The sequence below is a fragment of the Rhincodon typus genome, chromosome 45 (assembly GCF_021869965.1).
Source record: "Rhincodon typus isolate 14 chromosome 45, sRhiTyp1.1, whole genome shotgun sequence".
NCBI lineage: Eukaryota > Metazoa > Chordata > Chondrichthyes > Orectolobiformes > Rhincodontidae > Rhincodon > Rhincodon typus.
Window position 1 is genome coordinate 8,802,315 of NC_063376.1, and position 16,173 is coordinate 8,818,487.

Here is a 16,173-nt window from a genome sequence, read left to right on the forward strand (position 1 = left end):
TTTCAAGCAATGAGGGAAATTGACTGATGTCAAGCTAATTCCATGGTTCAAGGCTGAAGTGACAATGGAGAGCTTGAGCGAGAGAGCAAGCGACAGTGTGAGCGGTGCATGCGTGAAAGCGAAAGACAGACAGAGAGGGGCACGCATGCAAGAGATAGAGAGCGCGAGAGACAGAGTGAGAGAGAGTGAGAGAGAGACAGAGAAAAAGCAGTGCATGCACAAGAGAGAGAGAGCAGCGTGCGTGAGAGAGAGACCAAGAGAGAGAGACAGCGAGCGGCGCGTGTGCAACGGCAAGAGAGAAAGAGAGAGTGGCACATGCGTACTAGACAGGGAGGGAGACAGAGAGAGACAGCGGCGCGTGCGAGGCAGAGAGCGTGCAAGCGAGTGAAAAAAAAAGGGCCAGGTGGGACAATTGGGGTGTGGTCAGAGCTGCCAGTCCAAATTCACAAAAATAAAGTTACTGTCAAAGAGCATTTTCTGTTCTTGGCTCCTGGCTCACCATCAGCCTTAGGTCCACTTATGAGAAGGACGAGACATCAGACTGGTTTCAGGGATTAGGTGAAGGGCAAGGCCATCGAGGAATCGGAAGAGGACAAAACTCAGTGCTGAAGGACAGACCTTCAACACAGACTGAACTGGCAAATGAACAACACAAGTCAATGAGCCATTAAACACCCAAACAAAATGTCAGAGGGCAGAATTTATTTTTCAAACAAAAAAGAAAATTATCCAACCATAAATTATGTCAAACAAGATACATTCATTTATTGAAGACACAGAATGACTTACACAGGGATTCTTAACTCTCTTGGGCTTGAAGACAAGGCTCCAGCAGTCATTAGTCCATTCATTGGGAAGGGCCACAGAAAGTGGGGGGTGTGACATGGCCACAGAATAAAAAAAAACAGGTATTATTTTCCCGACAGAACAAGTGCCAGCCAGAGATTTACAGCATGGTACCAATGGCAGTAGGGGCAAGGAAACAGGCATCTCCTGGTGCAAAGCGCCCCTCCCTCCCCCCAAATACCATGCAGTCACCCGGGAATGGATGCAACTAATCTCGAAAAACAAAACTGCAAAGGAATGTGTTCATTCTCTGATAGCAAAAGAAAAAGAGAGTTAAAAATCCCTCGTAAGACAATTAATACATTTTATTTTAGAAAAAAGGTATTTGACCCACATTTGAAAAGGGTTAAAACCGGAAGCAGACTGGTACTCGAGCTGGCTGGGTCGCTTGTTGCTCTCGTTTGGAGGCAATGACATCCCTATTGAGCATTGCGACTCCATTTTACTGGTATGATTCGTCACAAACAGTATGAGGCTGTCAAAGCAGTAAATGCCACTTTGTGTTTCCTGGGTGGCCAATATGGGACAGCAGGGAAGGAAGGATTGAGAGCAATGGAGAGTAATTTTCACTTCATCGTCTTGGTCAATCTGTCTGATGAGTTAAGCACAGCACCAGGCTAAACATAAGCAGCCAATTTCGATTGTTGAGGATTACAATCACTGGGAAAGGGCTAATTCTTCACCAGCAAGATGCAATGATCTCAAACTTTCTTCCACTATGCCAAAGTCCCTAGTGAAAACACATTGTCTGAAAGTTTGTAGCTCACTTGAACTCTGTGGCATTTTGGATCACTCCACTTTTAGTCAGTCCAGTTACTAGAATAAAATGTTGAAATGCCAATTGTCACTCACCTTTTCACGCTTTGGAGCTGTGACATGAGTGACAATAACTGACTAAGAACAGCAGATTAAGCACTGGCCTCTGTTATTTTAACCCTTTCAAAACCAATCTGTTTAATTTCCGGACAAGTTGGCAGAGTGGTAGATCAGAAACAAGGAGGAAAAGAAACAAGTGTAAAATGTCAAATCCGTGATTAGAACTAGTGCCTGGTCAAACCTGCAAAAGGATTTTATAGCAGCAATATTTAACAGCTGATGCAACACTAATTTTGGGACAGGCTACTTGAAGCAAGGCTTTGGAATCATTTCAATATGCTGGCTGGACAACATAATTTTCTAGATCCACAGGCATCAACCTTCCACGTTTTGAGAATTGGTTCACATAAAACATTCCAAATGAACCGGAAAGCCGATAGCTTTGTTGACTGCCACTGTCAACAATCGAGATCCATCACCCCCAAAACCCCTCACCACCCACGGAGCACAAAGCAAAGCCCAGAGCTCCCTGCACCAGTCTTTCCCAGGTACAACATACTGTACAAATACCAGCAATGCTCGGTTCAGTTTGAGATTTATTTACCTTTTTACTGCAAAGACACCAAGAATCTGAGAAACAAGAAGCTGTTTTGCCAGTGACATTGGAGCTCAAAAAGGTTCTGCAGCATGCAATCAACCCCTCCACAGGCCGCAGTCCAACCCCCTGCACTGCGCTGGCTTTCAAATCAAAGCATTCAACTCAGTTTGGAAAGGAAACAAGATTGTCAGTTCTTTATCTTTTGCGAACATTAATTAGAACAAAAGAGAAACAAAGACTCCACAATGTTTGATTGCACATTAATTGCACACTAGGGAGGTCACGGTGTTGCTGCACTCTCTGTACTCGTTACAGGCTAACATGTGCGTCAGGATTCCATGTCAAACCCTCACTGGGAAAGCGGTCAAGTGAAGGATAGATATTTGCCATTCCATCACATTTAGCCCTTTGTACCTGATTTAATTACTTCAATCAATCCAAACACAAGCTAAGCACTGTCAATCTCTCCCAGTGACGCTTTATGTTTGTTCAGGGGATGAGGAGGAAAATACCATCCCCCAACTCCCCATGTACAGCCTGGGGAGGTTCTCTCTCTCTCCCTGCCTGAAGATGCTACACCTTGCTGGGGAACCAACGCCTTTAGCTCCTGGTCCCCCTCACCTACTCTTGGAGAGCACAAGCTGAACAATCAGCAGGAAATGATCGACATTAATCAAACCTGATAGACCCCATGTTAGCCTAACAGCCTCTGGACAATCAACAAACAACAGTAACCGCTGAAGGATTTTGGATTTGTCCAAATTGATTTGCATTTAACACATATCTGAAGTAATGATGACTTGGCCAAAGAACGCACTGGCTAAATTGAGATCAGTCAGCTTGACCGTAATCAAGGTACATACATGATGGTCTCTGTTAAATATCCATCCCTTTTAGGACAAATAAGTGTTTAATGACATTGGAAGTCTGCCTGGAGTCTGAGAGGGAACACAACCCGAATAATTGATAAGAAACAAGAATGACAGTCCGAGATAAACATGCACAGCTTACAAAGCGATAACACATTCTCTAGTGTTTAAAAGGGCCCAGGTATGGCCTTACGGCCAAAGAAGTAGACTTTAAAGGATGCCACACAAAGCAGCCATTCAATTCAGAGAACCACACGGAATAGCAGCTCAGGGTAGTGCTGGAAGGTATTCCTCACCACCATCCCACAACAATCTGGTCTTCATGTCTTTACTCACTAGAAGCTGGTTGCAAGGAAAGCTATTAGGTTTTACCAGAATTGAGTGCTTGGTTTGATGTCAAATTTAATTAGTTATTTTCTAACTTAAAGTGCCTTGCTCAATCTTTGAGCTTTTTGCACTCAGAGCAAGAGAGAAAGGGAATCTGACACCCAGATGAACTTTAACCCTTCCCTGTTACCCTAGGATGCTCAGACATTTGCCTACTTCTTATTATGTAGTCCCTGGGATTGAGGTTGATTGGTGTTCACTCTGGTTTGATAGGTTCTGAGAAGGCTGATAAGTCCAATGCATGTCCTGCAGAGCCTTCTACCCATGCGGCAGGTCACGTGCAAAAGGTGGAGGTAGATACTGATTCTCTCATGTGCTTCGGAGAAGAAGCTGACCCAGGGACCACATGGTTGGAATGGTTAGGGGGTTTGGATCGAGGGCAATGCAGGTTGCACACTCTCAAGGGATGAAGGATTAATGGTACTAGCACGTTTCCCATGGAGCACGTCAACACTCCTGTATGTACCCAATATGTTGATGAATCTTCGAAGATAGCATCAAAATTCAAAGGAGCAAATGTAAGCAGAATTCCTCAGTGAGAGATACTTCTCTCTACATGATCAACAAGAGCAATAAAAGCAACCTTGCAATGTAATCGTTCCACCTCAAGCTTCCTCCTTGCTCTCGGGCGAAGAGCAGCAAAGCAAGGGCAGGTAAAGAGGGAAGAATTAGGGTTAGGTCTTGGCTGGGGGTACTAACCACACAGAAGTTATCCCTACTTCAAAGGGAGAGAAAGGCTGACCAGGAAGGCCACTCCAATCTGGGAGCTGTTGGCAACATACGCAGGATATGACTGGCATAAAGCACATCCAGTTCAAAACCACTGGCACGTGATGGCAGTGGGAGCAAAAAGCAGAATGAATGGGACCATAGAAAGTAACCCCACACAATGTGACTGCCTTGAGACAAATGAGGGAAAAAAGAGCACAACTCAGCAAACACCAGTGACCCTGAGGTTTTGAACATACTTGGCAAGGACATGAGTTCACTCAGATGTGCAATATTTTTCTTTAAAATGACTGGGAGTGCGATTGAGCAGTGCACAACTTAATAGTCTCCTTCATCCTGCTATGCAGGACGAGGAATTAAATCTATAACCTTTTAAAAATAGTTATTCCCAACTGCTTCTCCTTTACAATAGCAACTGCAGGGAAACAGCCGCCTCCCTGGCCAAATCCCCCAACACTAGAAGTTCCACTGACAATGAATGCTCACTTGAATCCAACCTGGAGTTCTTGTACGCACACGGAACCTCCATGCGAGTGCACAGAGTACCCAAACACTCACCCTCATCTCGATTGTCTTAATGCCTTTTCTTCTGCCAAAAAGAAGAAAACTTAGTTCACATGTCACTTTGACCCTATAGTATAGGGTGAACATTTAAAGCTATTTACAGGAATAAAAGGGGTTGGGGAGGGTGAAGGATTTTTGTCAAGACAGATCCTCTGAGTCAAAGCTGTGCAGTCTCTCAAAAAGGCTCAAAGTTAAATGAGAATGGGCCCTGATTTTGATACCAAATTAGACAGAGGGGATGGCAGTTTCTTACATCACACTGTGAATTATGTCGGGCAGAAACCTATGCAGACATCATCCTCGCAGAATCGCCTTTGTTCAGTACAAATGGCCTGCTGCTTTTGAACACTTCGGGGCAGGTTCCACATCCACTGTTCCCCAGGAGAGAGATTTTATTTTTTTGGTGGGGGGTGGAGGTGCCGAATGGGGAATGGGCACGGGGGTGTTCTGAATTAAAGCTACCAAAGGAACAACAGATACGGCCAGACACCCTCCCCTGTCACTCAACCAAAAGAATGCATTGTAAGGGTAACCTGTCAATCTTTGTTTGAAACTCAACTTCCAAAGGAAAATCAAATGAAAGCAGTACGTTTTTGATTCATTGAGATGTCTTCCTTCTTATTCAACCCTTGTTTGTTCAACTATATGAGCCATTGGAAGCGGACTATAGTTTGGCGTTTATGGTGACATATGTTCAAGACAGCTAGTAATCAATTTGGATGGAGTCTGGTTCCAGCCTTCAGTCGGAACACATTTGAATGTTGGCTTGTATTGTTGCAATTTCCAACTCCTACAAAGGAGGTATTATGGCAGGAGGGTGTAACTGAAACATGACAAATTTGCACAGAAAGTTTACACGGGGTGAATTATAATGGACATGTACACGACAGCCAGAGTGTAACGGAGGAACTTAACATGGAAACTGACTTACGATGGCACATTATGGGTCAAACGAAGCTCACTCCCTTGGCCTCTTGAAGCTTCACTGCAAGACTATATTAGTTCAGAAACCCGAAACACCTCACCACAGGAGATCAAATGAGTAACTCTTAAATCATTTACAGACAGCATGTTTGTCTCCAGTCAGTGCATGACCCATTTCTCTCTGTGAAATCAACTGCTCCACCCTTTTGTCAAATCGAGTTATCATATTATACTCATGCCTGCAATCTCTCTCCTCACCAGCATCAGGGAAAGGACGAATGAGGGTATAAAAACACTTACTGTCTTACCTTTCATCATCTCACCAAAATTTGCAACTTAGCTGATTTAAAAATAAACACACTGAACTGCAGCTCCCTGAATTACCATTCATGCTGCCCGGCTTTTGGTATAGCAGAGGTCTACAAAATCCTCAGCTCTACAAATTTTTGTTGTGGGTGTAGAATTAATGATAGACTACCTGCTGCTTGTAGCAATCTATTTAATTTACATTTAGAACACTGGCAATTGCCATCACAACAATCCCTGCAATGTAAATTTACTTCATGACTAACTAGACCATTGCATAAACCAAGCTCAATGTGAAACAACACTGTAAATTCCACACATCCCATTTTAATGGAATGCCATCACACAAAATTATGTTCGGTTACATTGAACTGGCAGAGATTTCTGGGCAGGCATGAGGAGTCCTAGAGGCTGCAGCTTTGCAGACAGTTCACAGACTGAAAAGTCAAGCCCACCCCAGCAGGAGTTCTCTCCTCTCCCCCAGCTCCTTCAATGTTATTTTGCTAGAACTTTGAGAGCATCAAATGCAGTGGTATTGAACAGAAGTTCAAAAGATATGAGCAGACCAAATGATACAACCAAAACACGTTCAAGGAGCATCACTGCACACTCTGACAATACAGGGATACAGACTTAGTCTCCGAGCCAAATTTTCTGAAAAAAAAACGAAGTAAGACTCCAGACAAATAGCAGCAGCCAAATGATCAGAGCTGACATGAAAACAAGCCCTATAACCAGTAGCACTAATCAGTCAGTTCACAGTGTACCTGGCTGTATTCAGAAACCCTAACGCCTCACCATTACCATCATGGTCCCAGGTCAAACAGCATAATGGGAATTACATGTCTCTTGCCATGAAATGCAGCCACTTGCCCTGCCTGCAGTCAGTTCCTCAATCGTGGATAGTTCCGAAGCCCATGAGAGTTTGGCCCCGCGCCATCTTGCTGTTGTCATACAGCTTGGATGACAACAGCCCCATCTCAAACACACACAAACGCTGATCTTCTAAGCCCAACCACAAAATCTAGCGAGGTTCAACGCCTCACACCCGAGCCACGAATCCCATCTGGAACAGCCTTTGGTGTCGGTGCAGAAGCAAAAATGCTATTCACTCCAGGGAGACCCTGACCCACTGACTGAGGTGGAGGCCGAGCTAGTGGTTTAAGTGAGAAGACATCTTGAAGAACGGAGGAAAAGAGGGAGAAACCTGGCCCTCATGATCATACACAATCGGAGAGACAGAGAAAATGCTAGGACAAGTGTGTCGGGGAAGGACACAGCAAAGGGAAGCTGCGGTACAGAGGAGCAGGAATGAGGGAGCAGGCTTCAGTCTGAATGACTTCCTACTTGACACAGTGAGCCACATTGGGTTGGACAGCACATGGGGAATTCTGCAGACAGTGTGGCAGACAGAGATCAGTCGTCACTTTAATAAGCACCTGCAGGGGAAGTTCTGATGCTTAATTTTAAACCAGCACGTCCTGCTCTACAGAAGGCAGCCAGCAAGACGCAAAGGCAAATATCCCGGAGTCTCCATGGCAACAGCAGACCACTTGAAAGGCTAATTCCGGACACGCTGTTCCCATCTTTGGGAATCACTGGCCCACTCCTCATTTCTTGTCACGCTTCTGTACCTCCCCCCGACCTACTTAGGGGAAATCATTCATGCGTCTCAGTTGGGAAGCTGGAGGGGATCACTCTTGAGAAGGGAACGTGGTCCCTGAAAGTGGGAGGGTGATTGGGAAATCACAAGATTGAGCGTAAGGTTTAAATGATGAGAAACAGCGAGGAACCATGTGGTCTGTCACAGCCATTTTATGCCTTTCACATGCTGCCATCCTCATCTGTACTAACCAGTATCAAAATCAGCCGAGAAGGGGAGAGACAGAGAGGCAGGCGGGGCGAGAGAGAGAGCACATGAGCAGGGGGTGTGTGTGAGAGAGAGAGCGAGGGAGAGCACGAGAGAGAGAGAGAGAGAGCGAGAGCATGCGAGCAGGGGGCGAGAGAGAGAGAACATGTGAGCAGGGGGCGACAGAGACACAGTACGTGAATATGGGGCAAGAAAGAGACAGCAGGGGAGAGAGGGAGCAAGCAGGGGGCGAGAGAGAGTGAGGGCGCAGGGGGCAAGAGAGAGACAGAAATCACAGATTTGACTTGTCAGATAGACAAGCAAACAATCTGCCGAACTTTATGTGGGTAGGCAAGACTTTACCAGACATTTTGAAGCATCTGGGGTGATCTAGACTCTGGGGTTTGCCCAGACTGTACGTACAGCCCTATAATCGCCAAACAAACACACCTCAAAGAGATATTTTGAGATGACATTTTAACAAAAATGGTACTGTGATGCTGGTGTGTCTCTTCTGATTCACCCCTCACCACCTTACCTGAGGCGTGTACGATCCTTCTGTCAACTTGAATGGTCCCTTAAATCAACAACGGATTGGCCCACACCTTTCAGCTTCCTAGTTAGATGCAACTAGACATGATTTCTTTGCGCAAATGTTTGGATGCATGAAAGGAATTTGCAAAACTATTTTAGTTCTACTCTAAAATAAGCAAAATAAAATACCCCGAAATCATCCGGACTGCCAGTCTGGGCTCAAACCAGGCTTTCCCAACTAGTATCTGTTGGCAACAGGCCTGAGGTGGCACAGATTGGGTCACACTGGTATTGGGTGCTTCCAACTCTCCTGTCTAGAACAGTGGCTTATTTCCAATCATTATCCTTCACCCCATTTCCTGCCAACCCCCCAACCCTCCAACCCTCCCCAATGACCTCAACCATGTGCACACTCCATCCATGTGACATGCCACCAACAAGTAGCAGCCTCAGTGTCCAAAGGGAAAAGCATGCTGGGTGACTGCAGCCAAGCTGTCGAGTTCATTCTCCAGCCTGGGGAAGGAAAACAACAATTGTGAAGGAACAGCTTCAACAACATCTTTTGAGGCACGAGAATCCACCGCAAGTTCCACAGAAACCTTCCCGAGGCCTTTCAACTCTTGTTTTAAAGCTCTGATCTACAAAACGCGTCGTTCTCCTTATTTACAGTATCCAACACTTCAGTAGTCCAACATGTTGTCCCTTTTACCAGTTCATGATTGTGTTCCGATTTAACGTCATGAAGTAAACTTGACTGCTTCCACCTGAACGGACAGAAGCGAAAAACACCTGGAGCGAAATAAAGGGTAGATGTCAAATGGTTCAACAAACAAGAAGCTGATCATAGAATCATAGAATCCCTACAGTGTCGAAGCAGGCCATTCAGCTCACCAAGTCCAGAAGACCTCCAGAAGAATATCCCACCCACACCCACCCCGCCCTACCCTATCCCTGAAAGCCTGCATTTCCTATGGCTAATCCACCCAGCTTGCACATCTCTGGACACTATGGGCAACTTAGAATGGCCAATCCACCATACCGTTGAGCTTGTCATCTGCAGTTTAGTTGTAGCGGCCACATCTTGTGGCGGCACTATGACTCCATGGTTAGCACTTCTGCCTCACAGCGCCAGGGACCTGGGTTCGACTCCACCTTTAGGTGACTCTGTGGAGTTTGCATGTTCTCCCTGCATCTGCGTGGGTTTCCTCCGGGTGCTCCGATTTTCTCCCAGTCTAAAAATGTGCAGGTTAGGTGTATTGACCATGCTAAATTGCCTTGCAGGTGGGTTAGCCATGAGAAAAATGCAAGATTACAGGATGGGTCTGCATGGGATGCTCTTTGGAGGGTCGGTGTGGACCCAATGGGCCGAATGGCCTGTTTCCACACTGTAGGGATTCTATGAAAATCCTCACTTCTATTCCAGTGTCAATAAGCAAATCAACCTCACCTAACAAAAACAAATTAATTAGGAGAAGTAGGCTACATGGCCCCTTAAGCAAGCTTCATCATCCAATAAGATTGTGGCTGACCTGTTTGTGTTTTAAACTCCACAAAGTCATAGAGTTGTACAGCACAGAAACAGACCCTTCAGTCCAACTCGTCCATGCCGACCAGATATCCTAAATTAATCTAGTCCCATTTGCCAGGATTTGGCCCATATCCCTTGTTTTTAATGTAGCTATCCAGATGCCATTTAAATGTGCACTTCCACCACTTCCTCTCGCAGTTCATTCCATACTCGCACCACGATCTGTGTGAAAAAGTTGCCCCTTAGGTTCCTTTTTAAATCTTTCCCCTCTCACCTTAAACCTATACCCTCTAGTTTTGGATTCCCCTACCCTGGGGCTAAAGACCTTGGCTTTTCATCCTATCCAGGCCCCTCATGATTTCCATCTAAAAACTACTTCCCCAAAAACTAATCAGAATCTACCTCCCACCTCTGCCTTAGGTCAATAGAAAATAAATGGGCCATTCAGCCCATCTGCACCATGCTGGCATTTCTGTTCCATGTGAACCTCCTCCCACCCACTTCTTGCATCTCACCCCATCAGCAGAAACTTCCATTGCCTTCTTCCTCACCTGTTTACCCAGCTTCCCTCAAAGCTGTTCAACTCTTGACCACTCCCTGTGCTACTGAGTTTTACACTGCCACTCCTGTCTATGCTGAAGCAGTTTCTCCTGAAATCACAGCTGGATTTATCATCAACGTTGTTGTATTTTAGTCCCTGGTTCTGGTCTTGCCCCATCTCTACATAGCACCCTTCTTTCTTAGCTCATGTCCCAACCCAACTTTTAGACATACTGAGTCAAAAACTCTAGGTTCTCTCTGATATGTCAGTCAAAAGGTAGGATGTGGGTCAGAGTGCTCCTGACATCTCCTTTCAAACTGCAACAAGTTGAACAGATCCTTAATTGATCAGTGACTGTTTTGCCCCCTCAGCCAGTGCTGATGTGCACTTGGGATTGAAACAGAAGTGTTCCCAGCTTTGAGAGACTCAGTTACTTTTGACCCTCACTAAGAGAGCCACGAGAGACTTCACATTCCACAGTATGGACTGTTACCTTATCATTTCGCTCACAGAGGAACTTTAGCCGCTGAGCTCTTTTATGCATGAAAACGCCATCGAGGTGACCCGTTTCGACAGAGCGAATTTCAATTGCCTTCTCACCCCAACCCATGATCTGGTTCGAGCAGATGTATGCTGAGTAAACATACAATGCAGAGTTACAAGAGGAATCACAAGGGAAATCAGCTCGAGAGTGTTACTGGACTTTGGGAGGGTTGCTCACAGCTGCACGCATACATCAGCTGTCCTGTCACTATTCAACAATAGCTTATAAATTTATTTATAACTTATATTTATAAGTTATTTAAACTTATATTTATAAGTAACTGAACAAATCATCCCACTGTACTTCACAAAATAAAATGTGATACCGAGCCACATCATGAGATTAGTAGAGATGCAAGCCTGTTTCAGAGGGTAGTTAAGAGTTAAGTACATTGCAGTGAGTCTGCAATAGGCCAGACTGTGCAAGGATGACAGATTTCCTTTCCTAAAAGGACATTAGTGAACCAGATGGACTTTAACAGCAATGATAGTTTCATGATCACCACCACTGAAAATATCTTTAAATTGCACATTCACTTGTTGAACTTAAATTACACCAGATGCCATGGTGTGTTTTATATCCTTATCCGCAAAGATTAGTTTGTCACTGAATTTCCAGTCCAATGATACAACCACTACCATGTTCCCATGAGGGGGAATAGGGCACAAGCAACTGAAGCCTTGGTTACCAATGGTGGGGGTGATCAAAATCAGGGATGCACAAGGCCAGAGTTAGAGCAGCACAGATATATAGGAGGGCTATGGGGCTGGAAAAGATTACACAGAAAGGGAGTAAGTCTTGTGGCGCAACTCCTCTGGGTCAGAAGCTCCTAGCTGGAGTTTCTTCTCAGGTCTTGATGGCTACATATGTGTATTAACAGTCAAGGGAGGCCAAGTATTAGTCTATAAATGCTTAGAGACCCAGAATCCGTGACAATGACCAAATAACATCGTGCTGATGCTTGCTGTGGAGCGAACATCAGTCAGAATTCAAGGAAGAACTCTGGGTAATTATGTAATGACATCAGCTATACTTGAATGGCCTGTTGTCCCATGTGCCTGGGCTCTCTCACGTGGGCCAGTGAATGATGTATCGGCATCAGCAGGAGCATGTTGGCTCATGTTTACAATAGTCTGACTATTGTAAAAAGGGTCAATCTTTATTGCACGATACTGAAAGTTATAAAGCTACTGATTATAGATAGAAACATCAAGTGACACAAAAGTGTTGAGGATGAAACTGCCCCTAGCTGGAGAGGGCTTCCCCAGCAGAAAAAGTCAACAGCTCCACAGAAATCTAGAAACTCTATTTGCGATTTGAGAGCCGTCATGAAACATTGAAGGAGTCAAATGTCAAAGGCTCCTCACATTCAGTAACTTCTGTCTAAAGGGCTTTCACTTGGCCTGCCCACTGAGAATGGGGCTGGGACCGAAGACATTGGCTCCATGCCTGACATAGCGAGCAATGACTACACTCAGCAGCTACAGCCTGGCTTCCCTCAGGGAATAAACAGGGAATTTGGAAAAAACTAAGAAATCCCCATGGAGAGATCTTTGCATGGGCAACTTACCAACAGAGGTCGGCATCTCACCCCATTGCAACACCACATCCTTGGTGATCCGGCCATAAGTGTTCACATAAACTCCCTCATCTTCATAGCACAAAAGCATTTCCATTCCCGCTGTGTTGGGTAGAATGACAATGGCATGAGGCACGACGTGGGTCTGAATCTACAGGGAGAAAGAAATCAGAAGATTCAGGGGTACATGGGGACTGCAGTTTGGTCATTCAACCCATCTCTGGCATTAGCTCCAAGCCAACTGCTATCTCAACTCCATTTACCCACCTTTGACCCATATCTTTCAACGCTCTTACTCGACAAATATCTGTTGCAGTTTTGAAATTCCAATTATTGCCTGGCTTTTCAAGGATTGAATTGCAAGTTCCTGCACCATGTGTGAAAAGTAGGTTCAGAATTTGACTCCTACCATCATCTCTAAGTGAAAGTTTCAGCCCCTCTTACGGACACAGACAGCAACAATGACCAAATCTGTGTCCTAAACTCTTCTGTTTTCAACCCGCAGTGGAGAAAACCTAGCAACAGGTTCCACAAAAGTCATTATATTATCTATAGAAAGGAATATTTCTAGGTGGTGGTTTCAATGTGAAGGAAAAAGCACCAACTCCTTACAACTCACATGCACTGGGATATAAATATCATAGGTGTTTCCAGAATCCACGTCAACTGCATGAAAACCTGTAATGGATCCATATATAACCTTCAACCTCTGACCTTCTTCTACAGTCAAGTCAACCAGTGTTGGTTTGTGAGGCAGATCTGAAAACGACTGGAAAAGAAATGGAAACAAATGAAATTCTCTCTCCAGCAAACTTTTCAATAATTAGTGCTTTCTAACAATGCTGACCAAACACACTGATTTTATCAAGGACACTATTTTAAAAAGAGGCTCAGTCCAGAATGACCCATTGTTTTATTTCAAATATCTTCCTCAAATATCCAAACAGATTATTTTAAAAAAATGATCTGGTCATTTCGTCGTCTGTAGGACATTTCAATTACTAGTTACCTTTCCCATATTACAACAGAAACTACAGTTCAAAAGTATTTTCAGGAAAAAATAATTAGACCACCTTCAGCCTGTGACAGGCACGTAAATGAAGCTTTTCACTCTCTTTATAATCTACTAATCACACTCACCAAGGGAACAGGCATAGGTCGCATGATTAATGTTTTAAGTTCGAAAACAGAGTCAATTGTGAAGCAGATTCCTGACCATCATTTGTCCACTTTAATGGAACGACACAATAGCACAGCAGAGGGGGGGACCTTTGGTCCATCAATTTAGAATGGGCTCACTTGAAGTACAATCCAGCTTTTTATGTCTAACCCGCCACCTGACTCTTTACTCATAGCCCTGCAATTCATTTTCAAGTATTTCTCCTTTTTCATCTTTTCTCTACCTTGCACGCCAAATCAGAACATTCACTGCTCAAAGACCATCACCTTCACGTCATCTCTGGCTCTTTTGCCTATTGTGCTCTGGCTACTGACCCTTCAGTCACTGGAAACACTTGCACCGTCAGTTTTCTGACTTTTTTCTTTATTCATTCATGGGATGAGGGCACCCTGGCCAGGCCAGCAATTATTGCCCATCCCTAATTGCCCAGAGGGCAGTTATGAGTCAACTACATTGCTGTGGGTCTGGAGTCACATGTAGGCCAGATCAGGTAAGCATTCCCGGAAGGGCATTAGTGAACCGGAGGAGTTTTTCTGACAACCAGCAATGGATTCATGGTCATCATTAGACTCTCAATTCCAGATATTTCAAATTCCACCAGCTGCCATGGTGGGATTCGAACCCAGATCCCCAGAACATTACCTGGATCTCTGGATTAACATTCCAGTGATAATACCACTAGGCCAATACCTCCCCAACCCTTTCGTAAAATTAAACATCTCCATCAAATCACCTCAACCTTCTCTGAAGAGGAAGAGCTACTGTTTGTCTGACCTATCCAGCAAGACAAAGGTGGAGACATAGGATCATGGCTTGCTTCTTCCCCGTGTCTTTCATCTTTAGGGTCCCAACCATTAATCAGTCATCCCTGGAACCACTATAATGGATCTCTTTTATATCCAAGACCTTCAGGATCTTCCTACAATTTCATATGGAGAGCACACAAGAGTCCAGGTATGTTCTCAAAGTTCAGCCTAACTGCCTGGCTTTGGTAACTTACAAAGCTCAGAATCTATTGTGATTATCAATTGCTCAATTAACTTGACCTGCACATTCAGGGATGCGAGTACAAACACCCCCAGACCCCGCTTTTCACTGTCAAATTTAAAATTGCACTATTTCACCTAAACTGTTTACATCATTCTTCCAACAATATTGCTCCAGTTATAACCACACCTCATGGGCAACCGCTATCGGCACCAGCTTGCAGGGCTGTATTACCACTAGCCAACAGGGCCTCCTTATCATTCACCATATTTCATGCAACTCTCAGTCATTTCTTTGTTGCAAATCTATTCTGACATCCCCCTTTGAATTAGCGGCTTTTAAAATTCACCAAGTACTGAAATATCTCCTAATGCTTGTTAACTCCAACAGAAATGATTCTCATCTTCGGCTTTGCTGGACTATTTTTGTCAAATACACGCCCTTTCTATCTGTAATATTAACAGGCTTTGTCTTTCATCGACTATTAAGGTGAAGGTTATTATGGAGAGCAGCTATGAAATGAAACCTGACCTTGAAAGCCATGAACTTGTGGTAAGGCTTCGGAGCCCAGGCATAGACCTCAACCGAGTTCTTCAGAGCAATAACCAGGAACTTGATCCTCTCGTACTTCACTGTAGAGTAAATAGCAATGGAAAGGTTACATCTCCCATGAAGTTCAAGATCATAGATGATAAACCTGATCCTGTGACTGGGGATGGTGTAGCCAGCTTTCTGCAGCAGCCAGTCTTTTGAGCTCGTCCATCCCTCGAGGGGTAGGAAGGAAACGGAATGAACTCAGATTACTCCACTCAATCACAGCACAGCATTTACAATAATGGTAAAAATTAAGCAACAATACTTCATGACCTTATGCATCTCAATAGGTTAATGCACTGAAGTACAAAACCAGTGGTAGGAGAAATACAGTTAACCTTTCAGGTTGCAGAGCTGAGAGTGAAAGGTTTTGATGAAAAGTCAATGGCTTAAAAGAAAAATTCTGTTTCTCTCTCCACTGATGCTGCCTGGCCTGGGGAGTATTCACAGCATTTTTCGTTTCGACTTTGATTTCTAACATCCACAGTCAGTTAATACACCGAGCAGCTGAAACAGAGGCAAAGTGTAATAAAAATAATCTACATACAAGTTGCTCACCTTGGCGGCAGCTGATCACTGTAAATGGCCAATGTCAAAGAGGAGTAGCTAAGGTTTCTCCCTTGATACTACAACTGAGACCAAAGACAGGAATAGCTGTGATTCCTCTCCATTGCCACCCTGCTAGAAACTGTGCACTTGTGGGTGTAAAATGAAAGTAAATGTTTAACAGGGGATCTCAGGAACTTTTTTTTCCACCCCAAGAAGCCAGAAATATGGAACACGCTGCCTGAGAGGGTG

General features: G+C 44.5%; 1 protein-coding gene across 1 annotated transcript in view; it reads right to left on the reverse strand.

Annotated features, from left to right (window-relative positions):
• Positions 1 to 687: 687 nt before the first annotated feature.
• Positions 688 to 16,173, reverse strand: part of LOC109930066 (misshapen-like kinase 1) — a 119,772-nt gene continuing 104,286 nt past the window's right edge. Inside the window, exons 20-24 of the mRNA XM_048620061.1 lie at positions 15,313 to 15,413; positions 13,234 to 13,383; positions 12,606 to 12,765; positions 10,985 to 11,124; positions 688 to 9,211 (exon numbers count right to left, since the gene is read on the reverse strand). Coding sequence (XP_048476018.1) covers positions 9,128 to 9,211; positions 10,985 to 11,124; positions 12,606 to 12,765; positions 13,234 to 13,383; positions 15,313 to 15,413 — 635 coding nt within the window. The 3' untranslated portion in view covers positions 688 to 9,127. The remainder of the gene's footprint in view (positions 9,212 to 10,984; positions 11,125 to 12,605; positions 12,766 to 13,233; positions 13,384 to 15,312; positions 15,414 to 16,173) is intronic.